This window comes from Chionomys nivalis, chromosome 9 (genome assembly GCF_950005125.1).
Source record: "Chionomys nivalis chromosome 9, mChiNiv1.1, whole genome shotgun sequence".
Classification (NCBI taxonomy): domain Eukaryota; kingdom Metazoa; phylum Chordata; class Mammalia; order Rodentia; family Cricetidae; genus Chionomys; species Chionomys nivalis.
In genome coordinates this window covers 9,880,979-9,897,292 of record NC_080094.1, presented here as the reverse complement: position 1 = coordinate 9,897,292, position 16,314 = coordinate 9,880,979, and the positions used below count along the sequence as shown (strand labels likewise).

The 16,314-nt window shown below is 49.1% G+C and overlaps 1 protein-coding gene across 3 annotated transcripts in view; it reads right to left on the bottom strand.

The window, feature by feature from the left end:
• Positions 1-16,314, bottom strand: part of Atp9a (ATPase phospholipid transporting 9A (putative)) — a 100,370-nt gene that overhangs the window by 55,071 nt on the left and 28,985 nt on the right. For all 3 annotated transcript variants that reach the window (XM_057780120.1, XM_057780121.1, XM_057780122.1), the window contains exons 3-7: positions 14,288-14,401; positions 13,803-13,911; positions 6,264-6,322; positions 4,240-4,291; positions 3,414-3,508 (exon numbers count right to left, since the gene is read on the bottom strand). In XM_057780120.1, coding sequence (XP_057636103.1) covers positions 3,414-3,508; positions 4,240-4,291; positions 6,264-6,322; positions 13,803-13,911; positions 14,288-14,401 — 429 coding nt within the window. The remainder of the gene's footprint in view (positions 1-3,413; positions 3,509-4,239; positions 4,292-6,263; positions 6,323-13,802; positions 13,912-14,287; positions 14,402-16,314) is intronic.

Below are 16,314 nucleotides of genomic sequence, written 5' to 3'. Positions count from 1 at the left end.
TCCTCCAGGGGCCAGGCTGAGACCCTGAGACCCCCAGGTCCTCCAGGGCCAGGCTGAGACCCCCAGGTCCTCCAGGGCCAGGCTGAGACCCCCAGGTCCTCCAGGGGCCAGGCTGAGACCCTGAGACCCCCAGGTCCTCCAGGGCCAGGCTGAGACCCCCAGGTCCTCCAGGGCCAGGCTGAGACCCTGAGACCCCCAGGTCCTCCAGGGCCAGGCTGAGACCCCCAGGTCCTAGCAAGCTACAGTGGTTGTGCTGCCTAAAAGTCCCAGCTCCTGCCAGTGGCCACTCTGAACAATCTCTAGATTCTTTTCATTTTTCTCTCCTCGTGGTGCTGGGGACCATGACACATGCTCGAGTACTCCCACTCTGCTCGGGGTTACCCTACTCTTGCCCCTTGAAAAGTTTCTTCCCACCCCTCCCCCACTTGCTTTTTCAAGGGAACACAGAATAGTTTATAGGGAAAGGGGAAGTGAGAGTTCTCTTACTAAAGAAATCTTATGTATCTGCTTATGTATTTAGAGACAGGACCTCATGCAGCCTAGGCTGACCCTCGGCTCACTATTTATGTCAAGGATGACCTTGATCTCCTGACCCTCGGGCCTCTTCCTCCTGAGAGCTGAGGCTAAGGTGTGTGCCACCATGCCTAGCCAGATTCTGTGCTGCTGGGGATCAACCCAGGGCTTCATGCACGCCAGGTGAGCAGACTAGCAAGCCCAGCCCAGCCCAATAACCCTTCCCTTGAGACAAGGACACACTAGGAGATGGAGCAGTGGCAGACTGCTGCTCACCTAGCTCGTGTGAGGCCCTGGGTTCAGCTGAGATACAAAGAACTAAACAGACAGAGCTGCCCAGAATGTTCAGGGTCTGAGTTTGATCCCTAATAGCACACACATACACGCATGCATGCACACACCCACACATGTTAAAAAAAAAAACAAACAGATGCTTTGTGATAGTCTTGTAAGATTATACAAATGTAAAAATGAATTTTTAATGATCTACGTGACAATTTGAGCGATTTGAGGCTGTTGTTCCAGCATTAGGAGGTGGAGACAGAAGGGTCAAGAGTTTGAGGCTGGCCTGGGCTACAAATTACAACCCTGTCTCAAAACAGTAAAAATGTACATAAATAAATAAATAAAATAGTTCCACAATCAATCACTGGAGGGGGCCTGGTGGCTAGTGGAGACTACTGGCCACCCCTCAGGCACTGCGCACCCCAGGACTGATAAGGAAAGGCACCAGAGATTTCCCCACACACCACAAAGGTCTGGTCCTATCTCCGGAAACCATCACCACTGTCCTAAGTCACACATCTCTAAGAGCTCCGCTAAGGGTCTGGAATGACCGGCACCCACTTCACAGATTCTGCTCTGGAAGGACGATAAGATCTGCAGCAGAGACTGAGAATAGGCCTCTTACTTTCTTCCATGGCTTCCCAAGCAGCTCGATTGGGCTTTTAATCAGGAATAGACTAATGGGCTCCTGGGGAAGACGCCCCAGCAGATTTCTTTGTCCCTGATAGAATTCTTTCACTCTAAAACAAACAAACAAACAAACAAACAAACAACAAAATAAAACCACAAAAAACACTGGTCCTCTTGATCCCTGCAGGTCCAATGAGGCAACTACTGTTTCCCTGACAGCAGAGCCAACAGCTTTATCTATTTTCAATTCCCCAGCACAGGCCTGGGGCCAGACAAGGGCAAAGCGAGGAGGCTCTTCTGATCTGAGGCCACGGAACACTCTGGCATCTTTGCTTCCGACTCTGGCACCAAAACCTCCTGGTAATTATAGGGATCAGACTCCTTTCTCTGGGGATCTCCGACCAAGAAATAAAGCACAGGCCCCACGAGATAAGAGCAGAGTCCCATCCTTGGAGTAATTCTCTCACAGGCAGAGTAGTTGCCTGAGCTTCTGGACCACGGCTAGAAACTTTCTCATTAAAAAACACACTTCGGAAAGAACATGTGTGACCAATCGTGAGTATGAGGGCCACGCTCATCATCACTCTGATGCCACTGAGGTGCGGCACTTGCTCCTGCCCACACCTCTACACTGGCATTCCACTCAGCCACTCTAGGATGTTTGTAGGAGAACTGGACTGTGGGCATTTAAATTGGCTTGGCATAGAGCAGTGAGATGGCTCAGTAGATAAAGGCATGTGTGTCCAATCCTGACATAAACATGAGTTTAATCCCTAGGACCCACTTGGCAGAAAGTGAGACTTGACTCCCACAAGTTGTCCTGTGACTTCTATACATGGCTGTGGCGTGTGGGCCACGCACACATACATGCACACTAAATAAATAAAAATTAAAGTTAAATTTTGTCAGCTACTGTGCCAAACCTCTATACAGGGGCTGTGCCCTGTGGCCACCTGGTTCTATGTACGAGGGCACAGCAGGGCATACTAGTTGGTGGCTAGAGGTCTCTAGAGGACGGTACAGGAACAATCCGAGGCAGTTACACACTTGAGCAAGGGGTCAGCGGTCAGAGGGGCAGCCTCCGAGGTCACAGCAGAGACCTGTGGCTGAGGACAAGGCCAAGGCCTGCTGTCCTAATCACTGTTCTATTGCTGTGAAGAGACACCAGGACCAAGGCAACTCATAAAATGAAAGCCTTAAGTGGGGGCTTGCTTACAGTTCACTTGCTTTAATCCACTATCATCATGGTGAGAGCATGGTGGCATATATGGTCCTGGGCCCACAGCTGAGAGCTACAATCCACCGAGGCTAAGGGAGACTGGGCCTTGCATGTGCTTTTGAAACCTCAAAGCCCGACCTCAGTGACATACTTTCTCTGACAAGACCACACCTCCTAATCCTTCTCAAGTAGTGCCACTCCCAGGCAACTAAGCATTCCACTACATGAGCCTATGGGGGCCACACTTTTTCAAACTACCAACACCTGCAGAACAGGCTCTCAGTATGATGAGCAGCCTCTACCAACCTGTGGATCAAGACAGGGGTGGCGTATCAGAGATCCTGCATATCAGATATTTATGTTACAATTCATAACTGTAGCAAATTTACAGTTTGGATGTAGCAATGAAAACAATGTTATGGTTGGGGGTCCACAACATGAGGAACTGTATTAAAGGGTCACAGCATTAGGAAGGTTGAGAACCACTGCCCTGGGAGCTCTTAGCAGAAGGACTACATGTTAGGCCTTCCCTTACAACCCAGGAAACCGGCACCATCACCATCAGAAGCACTCACTCCTCATATATGATTGGGGCTGACTTTGGTACGATCAGTTAAGTGGAACCAACCCGACTCAAGGTTTTCCAGTTCCCCCACCAGCCCCATTTCACATGCCACGGGCCCCCCTGGCCTCTGAGGACATCTGAGTGTGGGAACCAGGCTGTGACCTGGTGGTCAATATACAGTTCTTGAGAGAAGCCACTCACAGCGGCCGTGGGGAGCCTCTGTGTGCACGCCACCGGCAGTCGAAGCTTCCAGTCTGTCTCTCCATCCAGCTGGTCAGTGCGCAAGAAGCAAGATCCTGCAGAGAGATGGGGCACTGTCTGATGTCTGCGACCCAAGTGTGCTTCCCTCAGCAGCTCAGGGCAGTGTCTGCTCTGCTCCTTGAAGAAACGGCCCATCAATGGCCAGAGACTCACAGGGAAAATAGATCTCCACTTTCCATCCCTCCCTCGACTTTGAGGAGACATGTTGCCTGTTTTAACAATCCAGCAGGGTGAAAGGACAGTGGCCAGCATAGGACAGTCACTCCTGTGACCATTCCCAGGCAGAGGTGTAGGCATTTCACCAGTTTGGGTATTTTGTTTGAGACAGGGTCTCACTATGTACCTTATGACCTGGACACAGAGATCTGCCTGCCTCTGCTTCACAAATGCAAGGTTTAAAATGTGTGACACCTGGTGGAGCATACCTTTGATCCCAGCACTCAAGAGGCAGAGGCAGGTGGAGCTCTGTGAGTTCAAGGGCAGTTTGGTCTACAGAGTGAGCTCCAGGACAGCCAGGGCTACACAGAGAAACCCTGTCTCAAAACAAAACACATGTAATATCTGTTTTTAATGACCAAAATTTATGGACCTACAAAACACCCAAAACACTTTTAATTGTGAAGGACCCCACCCCCCTACAGAGATGTTCTGGCTCACCTGTGAAGCCTCACAATGACATCTACCCTGTGACATTTCCAAACGATGATGGTGCCAAATTACCGCTGGAAAGGCCAATGGTCACTCTCGGTGTCCATCAGATACTTACCGTTTTTCTCTGATGTCCTCAGGAAGATCATGTCGGCAGGGACCCGCTGGTTCTGGGAAATGAAGAGAAGCTGTAACGTTACTGTGAACAGCCACAGGTGGGGTTTCGTCCCAGTCTACCTTTCTTTTACGCCTCAGCCTCTGTCACAGCTAAGCACAGGGTTGCTTTGTCTGGAACCCGCAGCACCTTGCACACCTAGCATTTTACTAACCCTGCCAAGATGTCGACTGGGAAAGGGGACAAGGGTTCCTGAACTTGACCTTCATTTCTTAACCTGCGACCCCCACAACTCTGTCCCCACCCAGCTACAGACACTGAAGACAGAACCAGCGAGCACTTTCTGCTGCCTCTGCCCGCTCCACATGGGGCTCTGCCCGCTCCACACTGGGTTCTGCCCACTCCACACTGGCTCTGCCCGCTCCACACTGGGCTCTGCCCGCTCCACATTGGGCCTTTCTTCTTTTCTGTGTATGTGTGCATGAGAGTTCATGCGCATTTGCAATGTGCGTGTGTTGGCATGGAAGACGGAGGTCCTTGTTTCTTTGAGACAGGACTTGTCACAGCTGAAAACTTGCTGAGCAGATTCAAATTACTGGCCAGTGAGCCCCAGGGATCTACCTGCTGCTGCCCCCAGTGATGGGATGTGCTACTTTTACATGGATGTCGGGGACCAAACTTGGGTCCTCATTCCCATGTGGCAAGCGCTTTAATGACTAGCCCATCCCCCTCCTGTTTGTCTTGCAGTAGGATGTGAGGAAGTAAGGTGGCAGAAGAAAATAAAGCCATGCTCAAGATGAAGTGGAAAGGCCAGGTGAGGTATATAGGCCTTTATACCGAACAGAGGCGGGCAGCCCTGTGATTTCCCCAGTCTACACAGTAAGACCTTGTTTCAGGAACAAGTAATAAATACATACATACATGGGGGGGGTGGCAGCAGCCCTATGTGGCTATGGCAAGAAGGAATATGACGAGACAAAAGCTCTGACCCCAAGCGTCCCCGTTTCCCTTATATTAACCGTAAGTGCTTGAATTTAACCCTCTAACAAGTGGTACCATTCAGTTCCTACAGTGTGTGGTTTAAAAAAAAAAAAAAAAAAAAGTCCCCAAAGGGAGTGACACTATTAGGAGGTGTGGCTTTACTGGAGCAGGTGTGGCCTTCTTGGAGGAAGTGTGTCACTGTGGAGGCGGGTTTTAAGGTCTCATATATGCTTAAGCCACACAGTGAGAGAAATAACTTCCTGATGTCTGTGAAGATGTAGGACTCTCAGCTCCTTCTCCATCACCATGTCTGTCTGTCTGCATGCTGCCATGATTCCTGCCATGACGATAATGAACTAAGCCTGTGAACTATAAGCCAGCCCCAATTACATGTTTTCCTTTATAAGACTTGCAGTGGTCATGGTGCCTCTTCACAGCAACAGAAACCCTAAGACACAGGGTAAGACAGGACCTTTTTCTGACCAAATATGACCCCAGACTCTCTAGACCCACCTCAGACCTCACACCTTCCAAACATGCACAAACAACAAGCCTGCCAGTGTTTGTTCAGTGAAAAGTATAACACAGACTTTTGACATTCTTGTCCCTCTGTAGCCCACTCCCACTCCCCATACAACTCTTGGCAGGCTCCAGGAGTCAGGATATGCAGGTTAACAGTTCAACAAAGCTGAATTCAATAAATATTTTTAAGTGCCAATGTGGCAAGCTGACTAACAAAAAAGACATCATGATTAAGTGGGGTTCTTTTTGAACCCCCCAAACAAACATACCAAGCAGAAAACCAAATGAATGGTTTATCATTACAGGCAGGGCTCCTGGCTCCCCAGTACATAGGTACCTTGGGGAACTCTTTGTGTCTGTCTCATGGGACAGAAGTTTTTCTCCCCATGGCATACTGAAGAGTTTCTTTCATCAGTCTACCTAATGCACAGAACACAGGCAGGGCTCTTCCCACCGTGGACCACTCCCCATTCGCCGGCTCCCAGTGATGCCCGGCCCCTAAGAAGCTTCCAGACTCCACTCACCTTTTCCACAAGGATGAGATCCCCCACCTGGATGTTCGAACTCTTCACCTTCACAGTCCCTGCAAGATAACAGACCAATACTACCTCATCACTATCTCCAACAATCTAGATCAGTGGCCCTCACCCTGTGGGTTGTGACCCCTTCGGGGCTGAATAATTCTTTCTCAGGGGTCACCTAAGACCATCATAAAACATATATATTTACATCACAATTCATAACAATAGCAAAATTAGTTATGAAGTAGCAACAAAATTAATGTTATGGTTGGGGTCACTATAACATGAGGAACTGTATTAAAGGGTCTCAGCCTTCGGAAGGTTGAGAACCACTGCTTTAGATTCTACCGGGTCAGGCTTCTACCTCACCAGGAGGAGGTCTGTCAGTGGCCCCAGTGGCTATAGAAACCCAGGCTCTGCTTCACAGATACCGGAACTCAGGCCCTTCAGGAAAGACGAGCTGCCTCTGCCATAGCTCATCATTTCTAAATCAACCAGTGCCATAACACAGTTATTCACCAGGCGGTTAATAAATCGTCAAGATAAAATGCACAGGGCTGGGGAGACCACTCAGTGGATCCTCACAGGAGGACCCAAGTTCCATCCCTAAAACCTATGTAAAAGCCTGAGAGATGGTCTGCCAATAAGAGCAGTTGCTGTTCCCTCAGAGGTGAAGTTCAGTTCCTAGCAATCACAGCTCACAATTGCCTGCCATTCCAGCTCTGGAGAGACAAGATGTCCTCTTCTGATCTCTTCCAGTACCTGCACACTTATCTCACACACTCACGCAAATAAAAAATAAAACCTAAAACAACAACAAAAACAAGTGTGACATTCTTATATCTGTAATCCCAGTGCTGGGAGGGGGCAGAGACAGGAGCTGACCCCAGGGCTCACTCACCAGCCAGCTCCAGGTTCAGCAAGACCTGTAGCAAGAGAATCAGGCCATGAGAGCAGACCCTGCTTTCCTCCTGCGCATGCTCACCAAACATTATCCAGAGCTCACCTCTTCAGCATCCTCACCAAACACTGTCCCCAAACAGAGCTTGCTACAAAACTTCTATACCCTAATACAACACAAACGATGCAAGTAGCTATTGGGTTATTGCTTGGAGGAAGGGAAGATCAACCTTGTACCTGCTTACTACAAAAGTAACCTTGGGATCCTAAGAGTGGACACACTTCCGTCAGCACCAGCAACAATGTATCACTAAAGTCCTGAGGCGGGGCGCGTGCACACACACATACATAAATATAACAGTTCTTTTCTTTTTAAAAAAAAAAGGCCAGGAATGATGGCCTACAAATTTAATCTCAACACTTGGGAGGTGGAGGCAGCGGGACTCTGGGAGTTCAAGGCAAGCCTGGTCTACATAGTGAGATCCTGTCTCAAAATAAACAAAAGCAGCACATCCTTTTGATCCAGAGTTGGGTCATTTCAGAGACGGATAAATTGCAGCTCCACCAGGGGGCACCAGCAAAGGAAGACAGTAGCGCTCTGTGGACTCCAGGCCCAGAGCTGCGGTGTCTTAGATCTTAAGTCCAGTCCACCATAGCTCCAGTGAACTTCTCCTTAGGCGCACCCTCATTCCAGCTTTACCAAACTTAGATTTATATTGTCTTTGCTTTTATTACCAAAATATATGCCAACGGCCTGACTCAAATGACCACACCTGGGTTCAGAGCTTAGCCACCAACGGTGAGGCCTAACTTATTACTAACCTGTTAGCCATGGATATGTGTGTATGTGTGTGTGTGTGTGTGTGTGTGTGTGTGTGTGTGTGAGAGAGAGAGAGAGAGAGAGAGAGAGAGAGAGAGAGCTTGACAGAGAACAGGATGGAGCTCTCACAGGTTTAACAGGGATTCACTCTAGCAATGCTGAGACTTATTTCTAAATCCTTTTCTTTTTACAATAAACATGAGGGAGGTTGCTTTTCTAACTCAAAATTTTTAAATGCCCAGGTCCATAGTCTTTTTCCGTCCACACTCAATCCTGATTTAAACCAGTTCATTTAAACTCTGTCTCTATCAGTCCATTTATTCCATCTCAGCAAAACTTCCTTTAATTTAGCAGGTTTGCAGTTACTAGGTCTCCCCAACAGGTTAATCCTTCATGCAAACAATACCTGGCCCAACAAGCAAGATCTCAAGGGGACCACAGGACCCATACATGGCTAGGATACTTGTATTGTGTCAAGCAATTGTTACAGGGATTGTGACAAGCATTTTGTCATTGTTTTAGGGTGTTTTGTTTTGTTTTTGGTGTGGGGGAATGAGTCACAGGTCAATATCTTCAAGAGAACCCCAGGACAGAAAAGATAGATCAATGGTTAAGAGCACTGACTACTCGTCCAGAATACTAGGGCTCTATTCCCAGTACCCTCATGGTGGCTCACAGCCATCTGTTAACCCCAGTTCCAACGGGTCCACACCCTCTTCCGGCCTCCATAGGCACGGCACACATGTGGTGCACAGACATATAAGCAGGCCAAACACTCATACACGTAAAATAAAAATATCAAAAATAAATAGAAAGAAAAAGATCCCTAGATCCACACCTGTTACATTAGTGTGGATGCCAAGCATAAAACTTGGATTTCCCGCCTCATGCATGGTGGTGTCTCTGTGTGTGTGTGCGGGAGAGGGGTGCACACACGCACATGTGTGGGGGCTGGATAACAACTTTCAGATTGGTTTTCTCCTTCCGCTGTATGAATCCTGGGGACAGAACTCAGACTGCCAAGTTTGGTGACAAGAGCCTTTATGCACTTAATCCTCTCACCTGCCCTATTACACGAGCCACTGAAATACAAGGATTGGGGCAGTCTTCAACGGCTGAGGCTGACTCCTGGAACGAAAGGCAATTTAGAACCTATGACTCCTAATTGTGTATCAACCACTGTCTTCCAGAAATGTTCATAAAACAAGAGGAGGGTGAGACAGGAAGAGCAGAAACAGCAGCAGAAAGCATGGAAGCAGTCGGGGCCGGAGTGAAAATCCTTAACTAAGGGCCAATGACATGGCTCAGTGAGTAAAGGTGCCTGCTGCCAAGTGTATGATCAGACTTTAATCTTGGGGATCCACATGGAAGGAGAGAACGAATCCCTAAAAGTTGTGGTCTGACCTCAACACACACACACACACACGTTTTTATGCTTAAATTTAAAACAGAATCTGCACTTTTGCTTTGTACTGAGCCTTGCCTACTCTCCAGCAGGCTCAAGAGAAGATAACAAAATGCAAAAGCATTGTCCTCAGAAAGCAGCCTGAGAAGTGAAGACCTGGAATCTGCCTTTTCCCCTCCAGGGTCCTGTACCCAGCATCTACTGCCAGGCTCTAAGAGGTCTCCACACGTGCATTTCGTTTGTTTTATGTATGTATGTAGGTAGGTACTGCATGTATGTGTAGGTACTGTGTGTGTGTGTAGGTACTTGTGTGTCACAGCGTGAGTGCGGAGGTCAGAGGGCAACTTAAAGGCACTGGTTCTCTCCCTCCACCATGTGGACCGAGGAGCTCGGACCCGGGTCATCAGGCTTGGCAGCAATGCCTTCCTCACTGACATCTTGCCAGCCCCAAGGCCCTGAGGCTTTCCTAGTGCATTGGTGGAGACTCCAGCAGAGGCTGAAATGAGATGCTTACAAACATAGTGAGGAAAATTCTCCAGACACAAACCTGACCATTAACCAGCTTCTGAGAACGGCACCACCCAGTCTCACCCCCGCCCCCCCAAGCAGGCTTGCAGTCAGTTTACAAGAGGGGACCAACGGCCAATGGGCACAGCTGTTTATTTCTACAGCGCTGGACCCCAAGCTTTTCATAAGCAAAGCAACGGGCCCGAGCCCACCTTTCATGGATGACAGCTCCAGAATAAGACCCTTCTGTCTCCGCGGCGGGGAGATGCCAGATGTTTCCTTGGACGGCAGCAAGTAATGCCTGCACACACTCCATCCCTCCCCCACAAGGGGGGAACCTTAGACAAGTTCCAGGGCACCGGGCCGTGGGGGCCAGGTTTTTGGCCCTGAACACCTCAAGTTACAATTCTATTTTTCACAGTGAGAGCAGGGCAAAGCCTGCTGCTGTGGGCTGGCCTCATCGGCCCTGGCTAATGGATTACTCTCTAATCTAACCGTGGCAGTGACGAGCTGTAAATTCCACTCGTGTGTACGTTTCCTGGGGCTGACATCAGAACACCTCCGCAGGCCCCGAGTTCAGAGGCGTAAAGGTGAAGTTTCATATTCAAATATCAGCAGCTCCAAGGCCCAGGGAAAGGCTCACTTGAACAACAAGCCAAGGCGGAAAAGTGTGGCCATAAAGCACCTCTGTTTAACTCTGTCAGGAGAGAGAGAGAGAGACAGAAAAAGGAAAGAAAGACAGAGAGAGAGAGAGAGAGAGAGAGAGAGAGAGAGAGAGAGAGAGAGAGGAAGGAAGGAAAGCAGAAGGCTAGAGCTGAAATGTTGTGAGCTCACACTCAAGTCATAGAGACTTCTCAGTGAACATATCAACGGTCAACACTGGCTGGCAATGTCTCCAAACGACAAACAGGCTGACAGATTGAGAGCAGGAAGCAGTTTGGGGGGAAATGAGCAGGGCAGGAGGTGGGAAGATGGCTCAGCAGGTGAAGACGCTTGTTGCCACACCTGTCCTGAGCTCAATTCTCAGGACCGCCATGGTGAAAGATGAGAACTCCCCTGTGTGGTCCTGATTTGCACAGGTGTGCCAGGTAGTCGTGTACACCATCGTGTACACCGTTTGTACAGACAGAGTCTCTCTGTGTAGCCCTGACTGTCCTGGAACTCTCTCTGTAGACCAGGCTGGCCTCAAACTCAGAGATTTGCCTGCCTCTGCCTCCAGCACGCACCACCACCACTGCCCAGCTGACTATGCAACTTCAATGTGAGATACTGGTCAGTTTTTCCACTGAACAATGGCTCCATTCACCACTGAATTACAGTAAATATCAAATATTAGCAAAGAAAAAGCTGAAGCATCACTTTGCGTCTGTCAGACTTCATGAAAAAATCTATGCTAAGTCTGTCTGAAGCCCTATCCTGGAGGATTTTTGCTGCAGGAGTTTTAATATTGAATATCAAGAAGACCATCTCGAGGGCCAGCAGCCTGGCTTGACTAGTAAAGCACTCTATGCAAGCCTGACATCCTGGGTTCGATCTCCACCGCACCACACACACAACAGACACTAATAACTAAAACTAGTTATGAAGAAGGTGGATCTATGTGAGTTCATACCTGGTCTACATGGTGAAATCCCCCAAAAAATATTTTAATTAAAAAAAACCCACTTAATTCCATATTCAGTCATTAAACAGTCTAGACTGTGAGGACAGAAAAGCAGCACTTCAGCTAACGATGAACTGAACAAGTTCCTATTAACAACTGCATCCCTTCATGCTGATGACAGCCACTGGGACAGGACTTCCTAAAGACATGCAGAGTACCCGGGTCAGAAGGAGCGGCATTCCCAAGCCTAGGGACCAGCCAGAGGAGTTTTGGGATCGAACTGAAAAAGGAGGTCTTCAAAGGAAGATGCACTCACGGACCACGGGCACTCTGTAGCTCACAGTGCTCACGGGACGCTGCAGAGTGGGAGACCCAAGAGAACAGGGCTCCAGAGAGGAAAGGAACCATGTTTGGTATACAGCACAGCCCTAAAGAGACTGAAGGCTCGAGAGTGTGCACACCCCACACAGGCCTCTGATGTGCCATCTGTCCAGATGTCCCCAGCAGGAGTGAGGCCAGAATGCTCATTACACCTCTGCTTGCACCGATTCAAGACTAATGACCTTGGCTTCACTTAGCCATTCGTGCCGAGTTAGTTGGGAAGGAAGGCCCATATGAAGAACCAAGTACTCACCTGTGAAAACGCAAGCCCTAGCCTGTGCCTCTCACACTCCCAACCTGTGTCTCTCACCCCCTCACATGTACACACCCCTCTAGCCCGTGTCTCTCACATGTACACACCCCTCTAGCCCGTGTCTCTCACATGTACACACCCCTCTAGTCCATGTCTCTCACATGTACACACCCCTCTAGCCTGTGTCTCTCATCCCACCTCACAGGCACAACCCCCCAAAGAATTAAACTTCTGCTATAAAAAATAAAAAAGTCTCAAGAACTCATTTGAGCATGCGTGTGCGTGTACACACACACATATGAAAAGAAAAATGTAAAAACTTGAGATCAGCCGGGTGGTGGTGGCGCACGCCTTTAATCCCAGCACTCGGGAGGCAGAGGCAGGCAGATCTCTGTGAGTTCGAGACCAGCCTGGTCTACAAGAGCTAGTTCCAAGAACCAAAAAGCTACAGAGAAACCCTGTCTCGAAAAATCCAAAAAAAAAAAAAAAAAAAAAAAAACCAACTTGAGATCAAGAGCCCCTGCACACTAGCATTAAGGCTGTGCACACAGGAGCGGCTGAGCTCATCACACGCCAAAGCTCCCTTGACTCACACATACCGTGCCCCTGACTTAAAGGAGGAAGCCTTATATTCAGGCAGGCCTGGTTTGCATCCTCAGCTCTGCCTTACCTCATTCTGCCCTCTTGGACACAATGTTTTCCTTTATTCTAGAACCTCGGTCATAGCCTGAGCAATGGGTAAGAAAGAGGAAACTCTCCCCTCCCACCCACAACAGCTCCTCAGAGTCCCTTAGAATAGCAGACGAGGCCTGTACTGGAGCCCGGTTGGCTTGGGCAGGCTGGCCCCCTTGTCTCCCAGTCTGGGTATTTTCCCCAGTCCATGCCTATATCCCTTCCTGCCTGTGCTGCCCTTGGTATGGAGGCTTCCCGATCTCAGAACCGACCTTCCCACAACCTCTGGGCCTCATTGGCTCTGCCCTACCCTCAACCTGTTGTTACTTTTGTAAACACTTTTTGTTTGTGAGACAGTCTTACTCTGTCGCCCTGTATGACCCGGAGCTCACTATGTAGACCAGGCTGCCTCCTTGATGCTGGGATCATGGCACATGCCGTCACTCCTGGATTTTCACGGGGGCTCAGGGGTCAAGCTCAGGTCCTCCTGCTTGCAAGGCAAGCACTTTATTGACTTACCTATGCCCCCAACTCCTAAATGATGTTTTTACAAGTTGTTCAGGGGCCATCGAGATAACTCAGCAGGTAAAGGCACTAGTCACCAAGCCTAAGAACCTGACATTGATCCCAGGGACCCACAGGGTAAAGTAGAGAAATGGCTTCTGCAAGCTGCTCCCTGACCTCAATATGCACACATCATACCCCCCCACACACACACACACCAACACGCACATGCATGATAAATAAATATAAAACTAAAGCCACTCAGGATCACATGAACGGGACGCTCCCTCCTTCTCAGCCAGCGAAGGGAAGGGAAAGGTAAGCCAGTGAGTGAGATGCAGCTGAGTTAAGCGATAGGACTAACTCTCAGGAGCACAATGGCAGTGGCCAGAACTTGTCCTCTAGCGTCTGAGCAAGCTTCCCAAGGCTGGACCTACAACTCTGCTCCCCCGGCTGTCTGCAGCAGTGGCCAAGTTACCAGCACTGCCCAGGCTGACCTCGTGACGTGAGCCGACTGTAGACCTGGGAGTTCACCTCCTTGTCCCGCACATAGCATCGGATCTCCTCCACTGCCTCACGGATGATGGTGACAGCCAGCACGAAGCCCTGCCGAGAGAAGGGACGAGGTGAGCCCTGCTAAGACCAATTGTAGTCTCCCATACTTGGGGCAAAGTGACAGACCAACCACCATCTGTGAGGACCGAGAGTTTGTCTTCACTCTGCCACTCAAATCTAGAACCACACCACAAAGAGCAAGCATTTTCTTGGCTGAAACAGCTGAATGAACATCTGGGGCACCTAACTGGCTCCGCTGCAGTTGGATTCTGACGGTGACTGACCTGCAGCTAAATACTAAAGATGGGATACCCCAGCATGTTGCTTAAGAGCAACACGTCCCTTAAAAAGCCACTGTGCAGGCCCAGATGCCCAGGGGACAGAAACAAGAACTTTCCGACTACAAACCAGACGCTGAACTACTCACCAGCGGAACCCAGTAGGTATAGAGGGCACCGAGTCTCATCTCGGGGACGAACTGGGAGCAGGCGAGAAGCAAGAAGTAGAAGTTGAAGAAGTATCTGAACTGGCTGAAGAGCACCTGGAAAGGTGAGCAGGCGACATTAGCACCTTCTAGGTGTGGTAGCTGGGCAGGCTCAGAGGGAGGGCGGAGGGCAAAGCACCCCTGCAGAGAAGGCAGCTGATATGCTGCCTACATAAACAAGGACTAAGCAGTTCTGTGTGCTCTAGGAAGGCAGATATGAGCAAGAGAAATAACAGCTGAAGAGGTTGGGGTGTGGCTCAGTGGGGAGAGCTGTGGGTTGTCGTCGTCCATGCACCCCACCCCCGCCACATGCATAAGATCCTGAGCTCCAATCCCAGCACCGAATAAACTCGGTGTGGTGGTGCATGCCTAGAATGTCAACACTAGGGAGCCAGAGGCGGGAGGGTTATCCTTGGCTACCTAGGAAGTGGTGTCTAGTTATCTCAAAAAGCAAATTGTGAATGCAAGACACAGAGAAGCTAATGGGGACAATCACACAGGGGATATTACTATGCCCATCGTATCCTAAGAGCTTTATTGTGGCTGTGTGTGTGTGCGTGTATGTGCGTGTATATACCATGTGAGTACAGGATGTGTGTGCGTGTATATACCATGTGAGTACAGGATGTATGTGCGTGTATATACCATGTGAGTACAGGAATCGGCTCTCTCCTCCCACCACATGGGTCACAGGGACAGAACTAAGGCCCTCAGACTTGGCAGCACAGGCCTTAACCACTGAGCCATCCCTGATCCATATCTTATTTCTCTTCTAGTTTTGTTTTTGGAGACTGGGTCTCTCTATGTAGCCTAGAACTAGCTATGTAGACCAGGCTGACCTCAAACTCACAGAGATCCGCCTGTCTTTGCCTCCAAGTGCTGGGATTAAAGACCCGTGCCACATACCCAACACTGTGTTTTATTTCTTAAACTATGTATTTTACAAGTACATCTGGCAACACAAAACTCTGTTTGGAAAAGGATTCTAGTGAGAGACCATTATGCTGTAATTTGAGGGCAAAAATTATGTCCATCCATGGGATTTATCCCAGCACTTGAGAGACAGAGGCAAGCAGATCTCTGTGAGTTCGAGGTCAGCCTGGCCTACAAAATGAGTTCCAAGACAGCCAGGGCTACACAGAGAAACCCTGTCTCCAAATAAAAAAAAAAACAAAAACTGAAATTATGTCCACCAATGGGATTTTAAAATTGCATTTCTTTATTTTATTAAAGGGGGCAGAGCACACCATGATGGTACACATGTAGAGATCAGAAGGCAAAATGCAGAAGTCAGTTTGCTTTCTCTTCCATGTAGGTCAGAACTCGGTTCTCAGGCCTGGCAGCAAGCGCCTCCACCCACTGAGCCATCCCATCTGGCTTCCATGATAAAAAATTTAGGGGCTGTTTTGTTTGTTTGTTTTCAAGACAGGGTTTCTCTGTGTAGCCTTGGCTGTCCTGGCGCTCTGTAAACCAGGCTGGCCTAGAATTCACAGAAATCCACCTGCCTCTGCCTCCCAAGTGTGGGTTTAAAGGTGTCTGCCACCACTGTCAGCTAGAAGTTTAGGTTTTTATGTTTGCTTGTTGGCTTATTTTAGTTTTTTGTTTGTTTGTTTGTTTTTGATTTTTCAAGACAGGGTTTCTCAGTAGCTATGGAGCCTGGTCTTGAACTCACAGAGATCCACCTCTGCCTCCTGAGTGCTGGGATTAAAGGCATGTGCCACCACCACCCAGTTTGTTTTGGTTTCTTGAGACAAGAGCTCTGTGGTGGTTTAACAGAAAACAGCCCCCATAGGGAGTGGCACTATTAGGAGGTGTAGCCTTGTTGGAGAAAGTGCCTCACTGTAGGGGTGGGCTTCGAGGTCTCCTATGCTCAAGCTATTCTGTGTGGTGCAGAGTTGCTTCTTGCTGCCTGTGGATCAAGATGTAGGACTCTCAGCTCCTTCTCCAGCACCGTGTCTACCTGTACGCTG